Source organism: Penicillium taxi (assembly GCF_028828555.1).
Source record: "Penicillium taxi strain IBT 34144 chromosome Unknown utg000004l_segment0_segment0, whole genome shotgun sequence".
NCBI lineage: Eukaryota > Fungi > Ascomycota > Eurotiomycetes > Eurotiales > Aspergillaceae > Penicillium > Penicillium taxi.
This window is the reverse complement of record NW_026643206.1, coordinates 6,301,336-6,316,419: the sequence shown is the minus strand read 5'-3', so window position 1 is coordinate 6,316,419 and position 15,084 is coordinate 6,301,336. Positions and strand designations below refer to the sequence as shown.

Here is a 15,084-nt window from a genome sequence, read left to right as displayed (position 1 = left end):
GCCAGAGGCTGGGAAAGACCAGAGAGAACCCATCATCTAGACACAATCATTTATCTTGTTGGTTGATGAAGATTAGCAGAAGGGTATCATTTTCTTTCCCGAGTTGACGGCATGAGAATTAGTGGAAGGGTACCTGGACAGAACTCAGAATATGTTCCATCCCGAGCCCCCAGACCTGGAGGTCTCGGCCGGTGCTTCAATCCCATAGCCTTAAAAGTCAAAGCAGGATGGTAAAGACAGCAGAGTAAAGCAAACTAGTAAGCACCTTGGTTTCTCAACGGCTCAACAGGTCTATGGACATTCTCCACAACACGCTGATACTCCGAGAGAGCGTCAGGAATCATATTAAAAGCGAATGGATTAGCAGGCATATCCCGGTGCGGTACACGGGTATATGGTAGGCCGCTCATAAGTGTAGCTCCCGGGTAGCGAGAATCGCCTCCATTTCCACCATCACCGCGCTTGCTCTTCTCGGTGCTTGTGTAGCCGTATATGTCTGCAGCACACTCGCTTGTCAGTGCGAGGTGACGTTGACCGGCTGTACTGTTGTCTCGTGAAAGTGTGCGGCTAAGACGGTCGTTTGGGACTGTAATGCTGGGAACTTGTTGGCTTCGGCAGGTTGGGGTGGGAAGTATTCGGTCTGAGCCTGGTGCATCAGGTGATGAGACAGCAACAGACTGGGAGAGGTCGTTGGTGATAACCTGACTGGGAAGCATGTAGAAAGGCGACTGTTCTGGCTCCGGGTACATTCCTCCATTTCCAGCAGATCTGCTATTGACAACTGAGTCCCAGTGTTTTGGGTTCCAGCTAGCTGTCTCATAGTCCATAAATACCCCTGGTGGAGCATTGGAATGCAGGTATTCTGGAGACATGTTGTAGTTTGTCTGTTCGCCCTCGTAGTGCATAGGTTCTGACCCCATCATCGGTCGTTGAAATACATGCTCTGGGCCCAGATCAAATTCTGGTGTCCGCTGGAATGTAGCCATGCGAGTCTGGGGTGAGTTCATGGACATGAGAGTTGGTTTGCCGGGGGCATGTGTGTACAGGTCCGGTGCTAATCTGGGTGATTGAACCATTGCTGTCTCCACGTTGGGGTATGGCCATGGCTTGGCTGGTAGATTTAATGAGTGCATCTGATAAATCTCTAGTCAGCTTGCTCCTTCCTTTTTTTGTCAGGCTCAGGGCTTACTCGTAAGAATTGGCAGTCTGTATTGCCAGCTGAACGGCAGTTGGTACAGCCTTGGCCATCACCAGAATCCCCACTGCACTTGATCTTTCTTTTTCGGCATCTGCCACACTAAATTGAAAAAAGGTAAGAACTTGAACTTAAGATGAGATGAGAAAAACCATACAGCGATAGGGACTCGACGTCGTTGCGGGTTGCGGGACTTGCCATCCATCTCAGTGGCATGGCTTATACAAGAGCGATCGTTCAACTCCTGTTGGGTCATACTTCGCATTGAACGGGACATGGAAAAGGCCATATCATGCCTAGGTTGATCAAACCCAGACTTTTCAGTGTAGAAAGAGTCCATTGTAAAGGTGAGAAGAAGCTTAAAGTGCAAGTGCTTCAATAAGAAAAATTCAAAATCCCGTCAATCAGCAAATAGCATGAAACATGAAAGCAAGTTGAGGATTCCAACAAGTTCAGAACATGATTTGTAGTGAGAGAGAAAGGGAAATGAACAAGTCAAGATGTCTCTGGGAGATAGGGCTAGATTTTAAGCCATTAAGCCATGTTTTGGTAACAATCGGTGTGATTGCTGTGTTCTCTTTTTAATTATTTTTTTGCTAGGCACTATTTTAGCCCTAGGAGCTTTCAAATGATTTTTATTATTATTTTTGCCCCCTGGTAATTTCATTTATTTACTCTATTCTGGAGTTTACTAGGTATTTGCTTCTAGTCAAAGGACCAAGAAAGATGTGGAAATCTCAACGCAATAATACTTTAAATGGTTGATATCCCTACCTACTAGGGTAGCTCCTTTTTTATTTCCTATTTCTGTTTCTATCTCTATTTCTATCTCTATATCTATTTCTATTGTTGATTCTCTTATTCTCTACTTCCCAGTGTGGTCGTTATATTTCTCCTCTTTTTTTTCTTTTTTTCTTTAATTTATCTCTCTTTCTTCTGTACCCAGGGGAGATGATATGCACACTTCCGGACTGAATCCAATCCACATTCCTCCCATAAAAAGACTAGCACGGCCTCGGCGTTTTAAGAGGCCTGGTTTCACAAAGTAACGTCACACGGGACATGACCTGATATGACGAGAACAAGTCCAGACGGGGAGATTATAGCCCTCTGATCCGCCACTGTTTCAACCAATACCTATGTTAGGGTTATCATATGCAACGGAAGGCCGCTGCCTACGTTTGCAGTAGATTCCTGGTGCCGATCCGGAAATGCATCCGGGGGCGATCGAGATGGAGTTGAACTGTTTGCTCCGATAATAAGAGACCCCGATTGGTGTGGCTGCTGCAGCTAGCTTTACCAGGAAGCCGCTATTTTCAGCAAACAGTTGGAGCTTGGCTTAAGAGCTTAAGAGCTTAAGACTAAGATATCTTGTTTTCATGCCCAGGACGAGCTTTCCAACCTTGGAAGGTTGTAACAAACGCATAGATAATTTTTCATATTCCTGTGGCATGTCTTAGACCCCCATTTCGGGTTAGGGCAAATGTCTCAACGTGCAAGAAACATGGTTGACAGAGGGGGAAAAACGGTTGACACCTGTCACTTTTGATCAGCACGAGCGGTAGCTTAGTGGAGAGGCTGAAGTGGAGTCTGTAACCAGATGAGGATGCCAATTCCAATAGTAAAGAAACATTCAAGCCATAACAGGGATTAAAGCTATCCAACCGCCTTGATCGACGACATGGGTAGATCCTCCATTCGGCTCTTCCTGCTAGCGCCTCCACAGCAGCTGGGTGGAAAGGGAATGATCAAAAAAGCAAAGAGGCTCAACTATGGCTAGATTTTTTTGGCGGAAGAAAGGCTGGAACAAAGTGGAAAAGGGGGGAAAGGATATAGTCTCTGAGGCCTGTCTGGGGCAACATACAACGATCGGACAAAGAAGTCGGGAATAGTAAATGTAAATGATTCAAATAGAATTGCCATCTATCTTTCCTTCTCTCAAATGTGTTTTCAATGGTCTAACAATACACAACATAGGACACCAGTTGCCCATATGGGTAAACCAGCTGACTCTCAGGCACATTGCGATTAAGACCAACTTGCAGGGTTTAGTTTGATTTTCTTAGGGGGGTTATTATCCCCTGGACCCCCTGTCCCTAAGGGTCTCCTCCATAGAAAAAGGCGATTCTTTTGGTTTTCCACGTGTAATCTCTGGGGTTGAAGGAGGGAGATTTGAGTCTATGAAGCTGTCCGCTCTAGCTGCAGGAGGCCGGCCGTTTCCTCCACCGTTATTTTCTATGCTGTAGTGGAACCAAAGAAAAGATTCAAAGAACATGGAGAGTTAACTACAGATCAGGGTACGAATCAATCAGATCTATCTCTAGGTCCTAGGGTGGGCCTGGATCTGAGTTTGAATCTATAAGTTAGGGTTAACCTCAAAGTACCGGTATAGGGATCTAGATCGAGATCGATCGTAAGGAAGGCTTAGATCAATGAACCGAGATAAGCGCAGAAATTCATAACCTCGAGGGCATAGTTACTTTTTCAACTAATACATTTCCAATCTGAGAATCCGGTGAGAGTGCAAACAGTTAATAAAAATAGGATGGAGACAGTCGGAAGATAAGCCGCTCGATTTAATAGATAGTAGTCGTTGTACAACCGGGTCGATCATCCGAACGACGGGGCCTGCATATTGTATATACCTAGTACCTAGTACTGCTTCATGACATAGGTAGTTGGTTCCAAGGTGATTGTGGTGACTTGTATATGAAAAGAGGATGTGGTACAAGTTCATAGCCCTAGAAAGGAGCACTCTGATTGGTGGAAGCTTCGACGATCTCCTCCCGCGCGACTCGCGCCAACTTGAACTTGACTTGACCTTCAGATTTCAGCCCAACTTCATCAACCCCAGTCCAGATGAGCGCCCTGCTAGAAACCTCCTTGGGCGATATTGTCATTGACTTATTGGTCGATGTATCACCCAAGGCTTGTGAAAAGTACTACCCCTCTCTACTCAACACTCAACGAATCCGATGCTAACTTCGCTTACTTTTGTAGCTTCTTGAAGCTTTGCAAGATCAAATACTACAATTTCTCCCCAGTCCACAGCGTCCAAAAAAACTTCACTTTCCAGACTGGTGACCCGTTGGGTCCAGAAGCCCCCGAGAGCGATGGCGGGTCCTCGATCTGGGGTGTTCTGGACGGTCCCTCGAACCGCAACTTTCCAATCCAACTGCCGCCGAAGCTCAAGCACATTGAGCGCGGCACCGTGAGCATGGCAACCGTTTCAGCTAAAAACGATCCGGACCAACGAATCGCCGGCAGTCAGTTCTTGATTACGCTAGCCGACAACCTAGACTTTCTTGATGGGAAGGCAGTGATCTTTGGAAAAGTTGTGGAGGGATTTGACGTGCTGGAGAAAATTAACAACGTCTTCGTGGATGCTAAAGGGCGACCGTTGCAGGATATTCGTATCCGTCATACAGTAGTGCTTGATGATCCGTTCGATGATCCCCCAGGGCTGGTGGAGCCGCCAGAAAGTCCCGTGCCATCCAAGGCTCAATTGGCAACGGTGCGCATTGCCGATGATGAAGATCTGGACGATAATATGGACGAGGAGGCACTTGATAGGCTACGACGAGAGCGCGAAGCTCGCGCCCAAGCTTTGACTCTAGAAATGGTAGGAGATCTTCCTTTTGCAGATGTCAAACCACCGGAGAATGTTCTTTTCGTCTGCAAACTCAATCCCGTCACGCAAGGTCAGGATATACCCCTTTTCACTCTCATCACTTGGCGGTATACTAATGTCTAAGCAGATGAGGACCTACAGCTGATCTTTAGCCGTTTCGGAACAATTCTATCTTGCGAAGTGATTCGTGACAAACGCACTGGCGACAGTCTGCAGTACGCATTCATTGAATTTGAGGAGCAGAAGTCATGCGAACAAGCCTACTTCAAGATGCAGGGAGTTCTCATTGACGACCACCGAATCCACGTTGATTTCTCACAGAGTGTAGATCCACCTGATCCCATGTACTAAACGTTTCATTGCTGAACAATTCCAGGTCTCCAAATTATCCGATAGCTGGCGAAATTCCACCGTCACCAAGCGCCGACAACAGGGTGGTTTCGGTGGTGCCTATAACCTCGAAAAGAAAAGCCATTACCGAGTCGGAGACACCGTGCGCGAGGATGCAGAGGAACGCCGGTATAAGATGGTATTTGACAAATCTCGACAATCTGGCGACTCTTCTCGTCCTCCGCAACGAGACACGCGTGAGCGACAAGCCAGTCGCAGTCCTCGACGAGATCAAGATCGGTACCGACGTCGATCATACAGTCGAAGCCCTGGACGTAACGACCCACGAGGTAATCGGGATGGCAAGCCGGGTTACCGTGGCCGAAATGACCGAAGTGACCGTCATCGGCCCTAGTGTTTAAAATGATGAACTGTAAAGAACAGATACTATGGAGTAATGAAGGAATACCCCTTTCAATCTCAAACCGTAGGAATTTACGTACACAATACCAACACAGTCAGAACGCCCCTACCCCGCTTGTGGATCAAAAATCGGCGCACTAGAGTAATCGAGTGGCCAGGTTTCGCCGTTCTTGATTATGATTTGCTTATTATAAATAATCCAATGCTAGTAAGGCTCAGCGGTGTGTAGGAAGCTTTAGCTTCAACCCCCGCGATCCCTTATTTACTTTCTCATCTCCATCTTGCCACCTATCTCTCTCTTCTCTCATCCACTCAACTTCTCCCCCAAATTATACTTACCAAAAATATCCAATTACACAATGGCGGAAGCGATTAAAGGAACAGTCTCCAACCTCATTGGCAAAATTAGCGGCTCAGCTCAGCATACTCCCCGCGAACCCTCTGCCGAGGAGATCCAACAACTGCGAAAGAAGTATACTGACGCCGGCCAAGGCCAAGTATTTGCTTTCGTCGATGAGCTCTCAACTGTCGAAAAGTCTCAACTATTCCACCAGTTGTCCAATTTCGACCCAATTCGCATTAATGAGCTAGCCGACAAGGCTCTGAACCCACCCAAGACCGAGGAGACTGCTATCACCGTCGAGCCCCTGCCCGAGGTAGCGACCGCTTCTATTCTCGATTCCGATCCCACCGATATCCAGAAGTGGTATGATGCCGGTTTAAAGGAGGTTGCCGAGAACCATGTTGCCGTCGTGCTCATGGCCGGTGGCCAAGGTACCCGCCTCGGAAGCTCCGCACCCAAGGGTTGCTTCGATATTGGTCTACTGAGTGAGAAGTCTCTGTTCCAGCTCATGGCTGAGCGTATTGCCAAGCTTCAGGAGTTGGCGGCCAAGGCTCACGGTGCTGCGAAGGTTGTTATCCCCTGGTACGTCATGACCAGCGGACCGACTCGCAAGCCTACCGAGGAGTTCTTTGAGAAGCACAACTACTTCGGCCTGCTTAAGGAGAATGTCTTTATTTTCGAGCAAGGTGTTTTGCCTTGCATCTCCAATGACGGCAAGATTCTGCTGGAGAGCAAGGGCAAGGTAGATCTTCCCCCCTTCTAGTGCTTTTATATATACATTGATTTCTAACTTGCTCGAAATTTTGCAGGTTGCCGTAGCCCCCGATGGTAATGGAGGTATTTACCTTGCACTCGTTACCTCTGGTGCGCGCGAGGACATGCACCGCCGCGGTATTAAGCACATCCACAGCTATGGCGTGGACAACTGCCTGGTGAAGGTGGCCGACCCAGTGTTCATTGGTTTCTCAGCATCCAAGGATGTCGACATCGCTACTAAGGTCGTTCGCAAGCGCAACGCCACCGAGTCCGTCGGTCTGATTGTGCAGAAGAACGGCAAGCCCGACGTTGTCGAGTACTCTGAGATCGACAAGGAAACCGCCGAGGCCAAGGACCCCAAGCAGCCAGACGTGCTCAAGTTCCGTGCCGCCAACATTGTCAACCACTACTACTCATTCCGCTTCTTCGAGTCTCTTGAGACGTTGATGCACAAGCTACCTCACCACGTGGCACGCAAGAAGATCCCCTGCGTCAACCCCGAGAACGGCGAGTCCATCAAGCCCACCACGCCAAACGGTATCAAGCTTGAGCAGTTTGTCTTTGATGTGTTCCCCTTGACCCCTCTGGACAAGTTTGCTAGCATTGAAGTCCGTCGCGAGGAGGAGTTCTCGCCATTGAAGAACCCCCGTGGTACTGGCGAGGATGACCCAGATACCAGCCGCGCCGACATTATGAAGCAGGGCCAGCGATGGGCCGAAAAAGCTGGTGCCACCGTCGTTACCGATGGTGATGCCTTTGGTGTTGAGGTCTCTCCCTTGATCAGCTATGGTGGTGAGAATCTCGAGTTCCTTTCTGGTCGCGAGATCAAGGCCCCCGCTATCCTGGAGAGAGAGTAGATCGTATTGTTGTGGAATTTGAGCGTCTGAAATATGTGTTTTGACAGGACTGGGAAAAGGGCATGGAAGCTCTCGGGTTTTATTTTTTTTTCCTTTATTATTACTTTTTCTTCAAGACGGAATGAATTATATCTTGGGTATACAAGGTAGCTATAGATATGGGCATCAAGTCTATTTACAGTAAGGTTTGAGACCCACATTAAATATATAATTACTTTCAATACCAATGCCTCCGCCATATAATAGACATGGTTTTACAATCTATATGTTTAGATAGACAATTCCAAGGTTGGCTACGGGATCAAATAGAACTTGGTACTTAGGTGCTTTGTTTAATAACCTCTAGTTTTACGTACAGCAGTTAATCTATGGGGCATCAATAGAATCAAGAGATCGATTTTAGCTTGCGGAATGGCACACTAAGCTTCGCAAATATAGCGCTTGAAGTAGGCCCAATATTCTGCACCTTCGCCCATTTCCATTAATTCAGGGTGCTTCTTTCGTAATGTGCACTTCAAAAAATACCAACATAGCTCAATCGAGCTCATATCAGGCGAACCTGCGGGCCATTTTATAGGACGAATACACCAACGTCTAAACCAACTTACCGCATCCTTCAATATATGAATACTAGCATTGTCTTGCTGAAGTATATCATCGTCTTTATAGTGGTGGAAACCCTTCTTCTATCGCTTTGAGATAGGATTTGGTGTTATATACCCTACCTTTAGGCATAGAATCGTGCTCCATGGTACTTACTAAATCTGAACAGCCACCAATCCATATACAAGCCCATACGATCTGCGATATATACTTCATAAAGGCTTTAGGACTGATGAATCGAGATAGACATGTCTTTGATTTTAGCATCCATGCCTATTGAACGCCAGAATTTGATGTTCTTTGGACAGAGGATTCATCTGAAAATGTCCATTTGCGTCAATTAACGACCTGATGCCATTTTGGAGCAAAGTCTAGTCGGTCGCTCGCAAGACGAGGGCCAAAATATATCGTGTCCTTCAGGCGTCGCTTTGGAATGCCATATCCACGAACAACTCGGCGTAAAGTGGTTCTACAGGGATTCAGTTCAAGGTTTGCAGCAAGTCATCTATAGCTCCACAATGGATTCTGGCGCGCTTTCAAATAAATCTAGGGTTTAGCAGCTTCACTATAGAGGGGATTATGCCCACTTGTATGGCGTGATTCAGTGTTTTTTGTGGCTCCGTAGCGGTTGCGAGTGTTATAAATTGTCTGGCGGCTACAGCCATATTCAGCGGCGAGTTCAGATGGTGATACACCATTTTCAAGGCTGGAGAGGATATCAGCACGTTGATGAGTGGAGAGTTCATTGTTCTTTCTGTTGCCACTAATTTCTGTCACGAATGGAGCCGTAGAAAATATAATTAAAAAGAGAGTGTGGTTTACTCGACCAAGACGCGCCAAGACGCGGGAATCAACAGTCTTTTGGACCCTTATGGATAGGACCTAGTATCTCCGGTATATAAGCTCTGATCAGCTAACCTTACGCAATACGGAAAAGCCCGGGAGCTAGAGATTTGACGAGTTTGCACTCGACTTTTCTTATTTCTCACAACCCAGTATTATTTTGAATTGGATCTCGATCTATGCAGTAAGTTGGTGTTCGTGATGTGCGTTTCGGGGTTGATCTATTTTTCCTTGTCCCACTTTTTTTTTGGAGTTTTTTTTCCCTTAGTGGCCCGTTAAGAACGTGGTGGCTTTTTTTTTGTTCTTCAATCACTGACGTCCTTCAGATCTGGAAATTTTAGGTGAGCACGAGATAATGTAGCTTTGAGCTTTAAGCTAGAAAGCTCAAAGCCTGAAGCTATTCTCCTTCAAAGCCTACAATCTCTCTTCAACATCTTTCCCCCGCGCTTCGGATCGTCGGTTCCCCTCCATCCCGCTACGATCTCTTTGAAACAAAAACTAGCTTCCAAATGCTGGGGATATGTCTTTGAGGAATAAAAGATGAATAAATTAAACCCGGATGGAGGATGAACGATCTACTTTCCAACGTGGTAGATTTGATGTGACTTGAGCTTGGAGCTTGGAGCTGGAGTTGCGACTGCAATGGACTGACGGTGATTAGATTATCGAAGATGATGCTGTCTCGTCGTGCGTGCTACAAGTGTGGCAACATTGGTCACTATGCGGGTTAGTTGAGGGAGGCTGCTTTATTTATTACTGTTTAACTAACTGAGCCGTAGAGGTCTGCGCTTCAACAGAGCGTCTCTGCTACAACTGTACGTGAATTTTTCTTTTCTCCTCTCTTTCTTATTACGAATTCATGGCCTTCATCTTATACTTGTACTCGTGCTAATAATCTATTCATAGGCAAGCAGCCTGGTATGTTCAATATCCTTCGTGTGACTACCATCGATCTTCTTAGCTTACCTTAGAGTAGGACATGAGTCTAGCAGTTGCCCTCTTCCCCGTACCACCGAGAGTAAGTAGGAACCCCTTCCATATATCAAAACCGGGTTACTAACTTGCCCTTCCAGCCAAGCAGTGTTACAACTGCCAGGGAGTCGGTCACGTCCAGGCTGACTGCCCTACTCTCCGTCTGAACGCTAACGCTTCCACCGGCCCCAACGGCCGCTGCTACAACTGCAGCCAACCCGGCCACCTTGCAGTACGTATCAAATTGATCCTGAAATAGAGAAGGGAAGCCGGTACTGACGAGCCAACCTCCAGCGCAATTGCACTAACCCTGCTGCTCTCGGTGCTGGCGCCGGCGCTGGTCGTCCCGGTCCCCACCGCGGTGGCTTCCAGGGAGGCTTCCGTGGTGGATTCCAGGGCTACCCCCGTACCGCTACCTGCTACAAGTGCGGTGGTCCTAACCACTTCGCACGTGACTGCCAGGCTCAAGCCATGAAGTGCTACGCCTGCGGTAAGCTTGGCCATATTTCTCGCGACTGCACTGCTCCCAACGGCGGCCCTCTGAGCCAGGCCGGCAAGGTCTGCTACAAGTGCGCCCAGGCTGGTCACATCTCCCGCGACTGCCCTACCAACACTGAGGCTGGTGCTGGTGCCGCCGTCTCTGCTCCTGTTGCTGAACCGACAGTGGATGCTACTTCTGAAGCTGCTTCTACCCCTGCGGCCCCTGCTGTAGTTGCAGCTGTTGAAGCTGTCACCGAGGCTGCACCAGTTGCAGCTGTGGCTCCTACCACCGCTGTCGCATAAATGAAATGATATATAACTGAGCTCAACTTTTAACTACCATGCATGATATTTCCACCATTTGGAATTGCTCGGATCTTCAATCCCCATCTTCTCATTCTATTGCATTACGATCACTTTCCCTGAAGCGCGAATGGTTCATTCATTTCTTGTTTCTTCCCTTCGGAGTCTCTACATCATTTATTTGCATATATTGAACTCCCGCCCAGGTTTGCTCTGTCCTGGGTCCCATAGCCTTTTGGTGCTGATATATTCGTTTTTGACACTTCTTTTTTGGCTTCATTTTTTTTCCTTCATACTTTCATCTTCCGATATTTGCGATCAAAAACAGAAAAAGTTCCTTTCTTCTTTTTCTTTTGGATTCGGATTCACGAAACTTGGGATTTGTTCATACAACAACCCCTGACTTGCTTTAAGTCTCATGATTGGCGTCTTTGTCTATTTGTTACCTACCTCCTACGGATGATCTTTTGTCGATTTGATAAAAGCTTGTACTCTTGATTGCGATTTTCCCGGTTGGGCCGAGGAAGGAGAGTGAGAGCGGATGGCGAGGACAATGGATGTGTTACAGAGAAGAGAAAAAAGGTGGAGATTTCCTCGGCGCTGAGAATAAGAAAACGCAACTCTTCTTTCATTTAATCAATTCCCTAAGTCTAGTACCTACCAAGATAGGTATGTATTCTATTAAAGCAATTATATCAGGCTCTGCCCTATCAACCTTGGAATTTTTGCCAGGGTTCATCTAGCCCTGAGAGATGCATCGACACATCCCTAGTCATCTTTAATCTCTTGCATCCGCCACTCTCTCCGTCTACTGTTTTAGCGATGGACATGGTAAAGTCTTGGGTCAGACCTAGGCTACAAGCCTTTTGTAGCAGCACATTTCCTCGTTCATCGCTTGATGAATAATGAGGGCGCGCAAGGTCAGGCTCACTGAGTAGATTTTAGTCTAGGCTCTTGGGCTCGTTTAGATCAAAAAGCTTAGATTGCTAAGTAGTGGATGAATCAGCGCGGCTACATAACATTTCTGCAGTTCCCATTTCTGGAATATGATGAACCATCTACATGCTACGACCTTGACTTTCCAGACTACTCTCCAGGTGTGAGGCCATCAATAGCAGCACTTCTGACTTCGCTCCACACGAAGCTGAATATCCCAAGATCAAAATGCCACGAGCACTCTCTCTCTCCTATGCTTCAGACAATCCCGCCTTTTCCCTGAAGATACTGCACATTGGGCTCCGTAAGTAAGTCTCAGGCTTAGAGCAGAATTCAATATTTTTAATATTTTTACAGCTATCTCCAAGATGAGAATGCAGTGACTGGCACAATCTACCATGCTACTAAGGAATTACTGAAATCCGGACAGACAGTATGTAACTCTCTTATCTTCTATTCGCTATACTAACAAAAGATCTCAGCTATACGAGCCGGTACTGAACATGTTTCCAGTATCTACAAATTCACTTCGAGCCTCGGTTGAAATCGCCTCTGGCCTTAAGCTGACTGATCAGGAGCTTGACGTCCAGTGCCGTTCAGCGGCAATAGACCGTTCCTTTGATATTGTCTTCAATAATTGCCAGAGACTTACTCAGCTTTAATTTGATTCGCTGGCTGCCAAAAGATTTCAGCCGCTTATATAAAGAGTAGGATTAGAGCGATGAATTCTACTGGCCCTATAACTGGTATAAAGGCAGTTTGCCCAGCTTAGCAGTTCAATTGTTTATTATAAGCCTTCAATGTCCCTTAATACGGAGGCTAACTATCAAAATACTATAACTATCAACTAGCCACACTACATGCTTAACTATTTCTACCGTATTCAAATGAGGCAAGTTGTTTAATGATGTATTACCATGATATATGTAATGGTATTTCAAAGCTAACTACCACAATTACTGTTCATATCTTGATCGCAAAAACTGATGGGAACTTATTGATGGATACTTGTCAGCTCATTCCGATTGATCATAATTCTCCCTGCCCTCGAGCGTGAGATATGGACAAGGGAAACAGGATACGTCTGCATCGCATTGATAGAACGATCTCGCCCCTCTCTTACATGAATAGCATCGAGCGCCGCGGACCGAATGACGTCTTGCACTAGCTGAGTCACCTCAACACAGCCTATTTGTAGCTGTGGCTGGCTTGAGCCTAGAGAATCATTCTGTAGCTTATGGATTCGGGTCTCAACATCGTCGAGGAAGCTATTGGTATCCTCACCATCTCCAATGTGAAGGGTGACCACACCGATTTGCTCACGAGCCTGCTCTTTAGCTCCACCGCGATGGAAGGTGGGGGATGGGGATGTGAAGCTGAAGCGTTCGATGGTACCATCCTCGGGTACAAGATGAAGAATATTGACTGTGGTACCAAACCTGCCAATAACAAGGAGCGTAGAAGGAGTGGTAGAAGGAGTGGTAGAGGGGATTAATATGTTTATAAGACGGGCAAACATGACAGTGCGAGTTGAGGAATGTCGAATGAAGAGATATTGATTCTTGACTGATATGTAACTGCCAAAAGTTATGAAGAAAGAAACATACATGTGAATTACTATAAATGACGAGAATGGCGTTAACCTAGAAAGGTTAGCCGTATAAGCGATCTTGCCAGATTAGGCTCCGTATTGCCGGCGCGAAGACCTTCAATCCCATTTTCTGTGTTCTATATGCTGCATTTCTGTATTGTCGAGTGTCAAATCTGAGTTATCCGAATGCGTTTGATTCTCTTGGAGCCTCGATCCTTGCTCTCCCCCGTGTCGTCTGCAGCCATCCTTGTATGTCTCTGATGCTCTGCTGATCCGCTGTGGGTCAGACTTGCATCCATCAGTACTATGTACTATCTCAACGCTAAATTTGCTAGTGTACCAACTTGAAATCGCGATGCTGCCCAATCACAAAGCCAGCTTCTATAATGAGACAGAGAACTACATAAAATGTCCTTTTTCAAGCAACCTGCTACAAGAAGATAGCTCTCCAGAGCCAGAGCAGCTTCCTCGGGAGGACTGGACCTCTCTTCCCAGCCTCCCTCGATTCTCGGGGCCGACCGTTCCAAACGTGGGACGCCAGTTTTTCATCTATTCTCCCTCTAGCATCTTGAAGCTGGGTAGTTTAGATGGTGAAGGTGACATGACCGCGCTCGCCCATTCTATACTAGGCCCCTATGTCCCACACGTCGTTCGTATTATCACGCTTAGAACATTAACATCTAACCACGCCCAATAGGGCCTTATTCTCACTCGCCAACCAGGCACGCCGCTATTCGAGCTCTGGCCCTCCCTCACCCCTCTGCAGCGCCAGACTGTTAAGGTAGAGCTCTGCCGTCTCCTTATACACATGCGTGCGCATCACTTCTCCTACTACGGCCGGCCTATAACAGCAGCCGTACCTCCTCTTCTCTGAATATGGTGTAGAGATGCAAAAATGTTGCACCTCACGCTTAGAGTGGGATGACTCACGCGTCCGCGCGCTACAGGCCTTTAATCTGGACTCGGAACGTGTAGCAACCCTCGAGAAAATACAACGTGGCACCGCCAGCGTAGATGATTGGGACCGTCCTGTCCTCTCGCATGGGGACTTGTCTGACCGGAATATTCTCGTGGACCCCTACACGCTCGCGGTGACGGGTTTCCTGGACTGGGAGATGGCTAATATTATGCCCGCGTACTACGAGTACGTTGCGGCACGACTATGTGGGGGCCATGAACCTGAGTGGAGAAGGGAACTATTAGATGTGCTAAGGTCTGTCCTGCGCCACGAGTGCGATACTAGGCGTCGGGAAGATCTGGATGCTGTCGATATTGATAAAGGAGAGGAAAGATATAGGAGGACATTAGCGGCGTGGGATGCTGTTGTCGATGTTGAGAGAATCGCGCAGGAATACGACGATAACTGCGCATGGACATTTGAAACTGGCCTACCAGATGTTTCATGAAACCTACCTTACCAACTTTTACTGCCAGGCAAAAAATTCTAAAAATTTGATTCCTGTGACTTGATGAATCTTTGTTCTATCCGCTTATATCGATGGCGAGTGGTACCATATGACTCGCGTGCATTGAGTGCATTAACATCAAGTAGGCAAAGAGATCATCTCTCTAGATCAAACTTATCTCGGGTTCCGGCGGGATTATCTTAGTGGGTGGCTTAGCAGCTATTTGTAGCTATGGCATCTGAAGAGCTTATATAGTTTTACGAGTCCGAGTTAGAAAATATAGGCGCAGAGTCTAAATACAGATAAATACCATCATATATCTTCCCTTGTTCAATCATTGTATTGAATGTTCGATCATTGCAATGTATTGTATGATTGGAAAGGTCAATTGGGGACACCAGTCTATTTATTTACG

At 46.9% G+C, this 15,084-nt stretch overlaps 9 protein-coding genes across 9 annotated transcripts; 6 read left to right on the top strand and 3 right to left on the bottom strand.

Moving 5' to 3' along the window:
• Positions 1-254: 254 nt before the first annotated feature.
• Positions 255-1,076, bottom strand: N7495_007253 (uncharacterized protein; the record flags this gene model as incomplete). The annotated part of the gene is made up of 1 exon (XM_057209904.1): positions 255-1,076. The coding sequence occupies one exon, from the start codon at positions 1,074-1,076 to the stop codon at positions 255-257; it is 822 nt and encodes a 273-aa protein (XP_057063678.1).
• A 68-nt stretch (positions 1,077-1,144) lies between these two features.
• Positions 1,145-1,535, bottom strand: N7495_007252 (Zn(II)2Cys6 transcription factor domain-containing protein; the record flags this gene model as incomplete). The annotated part of the gene is made up of 2 exons (XM_057209903.1): positions 1,145-1,297; positions 1,353-1,535. The coding sequence occupies 2 exons, from the start codon at positions 1,533-1,535 to the stop codon at positions 1,145-1,147; spliced, it is 336 nt and encodes a 111-aa protein (XP_057063677.1).
• Positions 1,536-4,054: 2,519 nt separating this feature from the next.
• Positions 4,055-5,578, top strand: N7495_007251 (PPIL4 family peptidylprolyl isomerase; the record flags this gene model as incomplete). Its single annotated transcript, XM_057209902.1, has 5 exons — positions 4,055-4,134; positions 4,196-4,896; positions 4,954-5,150; positions 5,203-5,413; positions 5,478-5,578. 5 exons carry the CDS (start codon positions 4,055-4,057, stop codon positions 5,576-5,578), a joined length of 1,290 nt encoding a protein of 429 aa, XP_057063676.1.
• A 360-nt stretch (positions 5,579-5,938) lies between these two features.
• Positions 5,939-7,535, top strand: N7495_007250 (UDP-N-acetylglucosamine diphosphorylase; the record flags this gene model as incomplete). The annotated part of the gene is made up of 2 exons (XM_057209901.1): positions 5,939-6,664; positions 6,732-7,535. 2 exons carry the CDS (start codon positions 5,939-5,941, stop codon positions 7,533-7,535), a joined length of 1,530 nt encoding a protein of 509 aa, XP_057063675.1.
• Positions 7,536-9,652: 2,117 nt separating this feature from the next.
• On the top strand, positions 9,653-10,736 carry gisB (putative zinc knuckle nucleic acid binding protein; the record flags this gene model as incomplete). The annotated part of the gene is made up of 6 exons (XM_057209900.1): positions 9,653-9,707; positions 9,761-9,796; positions 9,888-9,899; positions 9,943-9,999; positions 10,055-10,185; positions 10,248-10,736. The coding sequence occupies 6 exons, from the start codon at positions 9,653-9,655 to the stop codon at positions 10,734-10,736; spliced, it is 780 nt and encodes a 259-aa protein (XP_057063674.1).
• Positions 10,737-11,900: 1,164 nt separating this feature from the next.
• On the top strand, positions 11,901-12,334 carry N7495_007248 (uncharacterized protein; the record flags this gene model as incomplete). The annotated part of the gene is made up of 3 exons (XM_057209899.1): positions 11,901-11,976; positions 12,041-12,105; positions 12,155-12,334. 3 exons carry the CDS (start codon positions 11,901-11,903, stop codon positions 12,332-12,334), a joined length of 321 nt encoding a protein of 106 aa, XP_057063673.1.
• Positions 12,335-12,666: 332 nt separating this feature from the next.
• Positions 12,667-13,191, bottom strand: N7495_007247 (uncharacterized protein; the record flags this gene model as incomplete). Its single annotated transcript, XM_057209898.1, has 1 exon — positions 12,667-13,191. One exon carries the CDS (start codon positions 13,189-13,191, stop codon positions 12,667-12,669), a length of 525 nt encoding a protein of 174 aa, XP_057063672.1.
• A 427-nt stretch (positions 13,192-13,618) lies between these two features.
• On the top strand, positions 13,619-14,137 carry N7495_007246 (uncharacterized protein; the record flags this gene model as incomplete). The annotated part of the gene is made up of 2 exons (XM_057209897.1): positions 13,619-13,912; positions 13,961-14,137. 2 exons carry the CDS (start codon positions 13,619-13,621, stop codon positions 14,135-14,137), a joined length of 471 nt encoding a protein of 156 aa, XP_057063671.1.
• Positions 14,138-14,150: 13 nt separating this feature from the next.
• N7495_007245 (uncharacterized protein) lies at positions 14,151-14,669 on the top strand (the record flags this gene model as incomplete). The annotated part of the gene is made up of 1 exon (XM_057209896.1): positions 14,151-14,669. The coding sequence occupies one exon, from the start codon at positions 14,151-14,153 to the stop codon at positions 14,667-14,669; it is 519 nt and encodes a 172-aa protein (XP_057063670.1).
• Between the last annotated feature and the right edge of the window lie 415 nt (positions 14,670-15,084).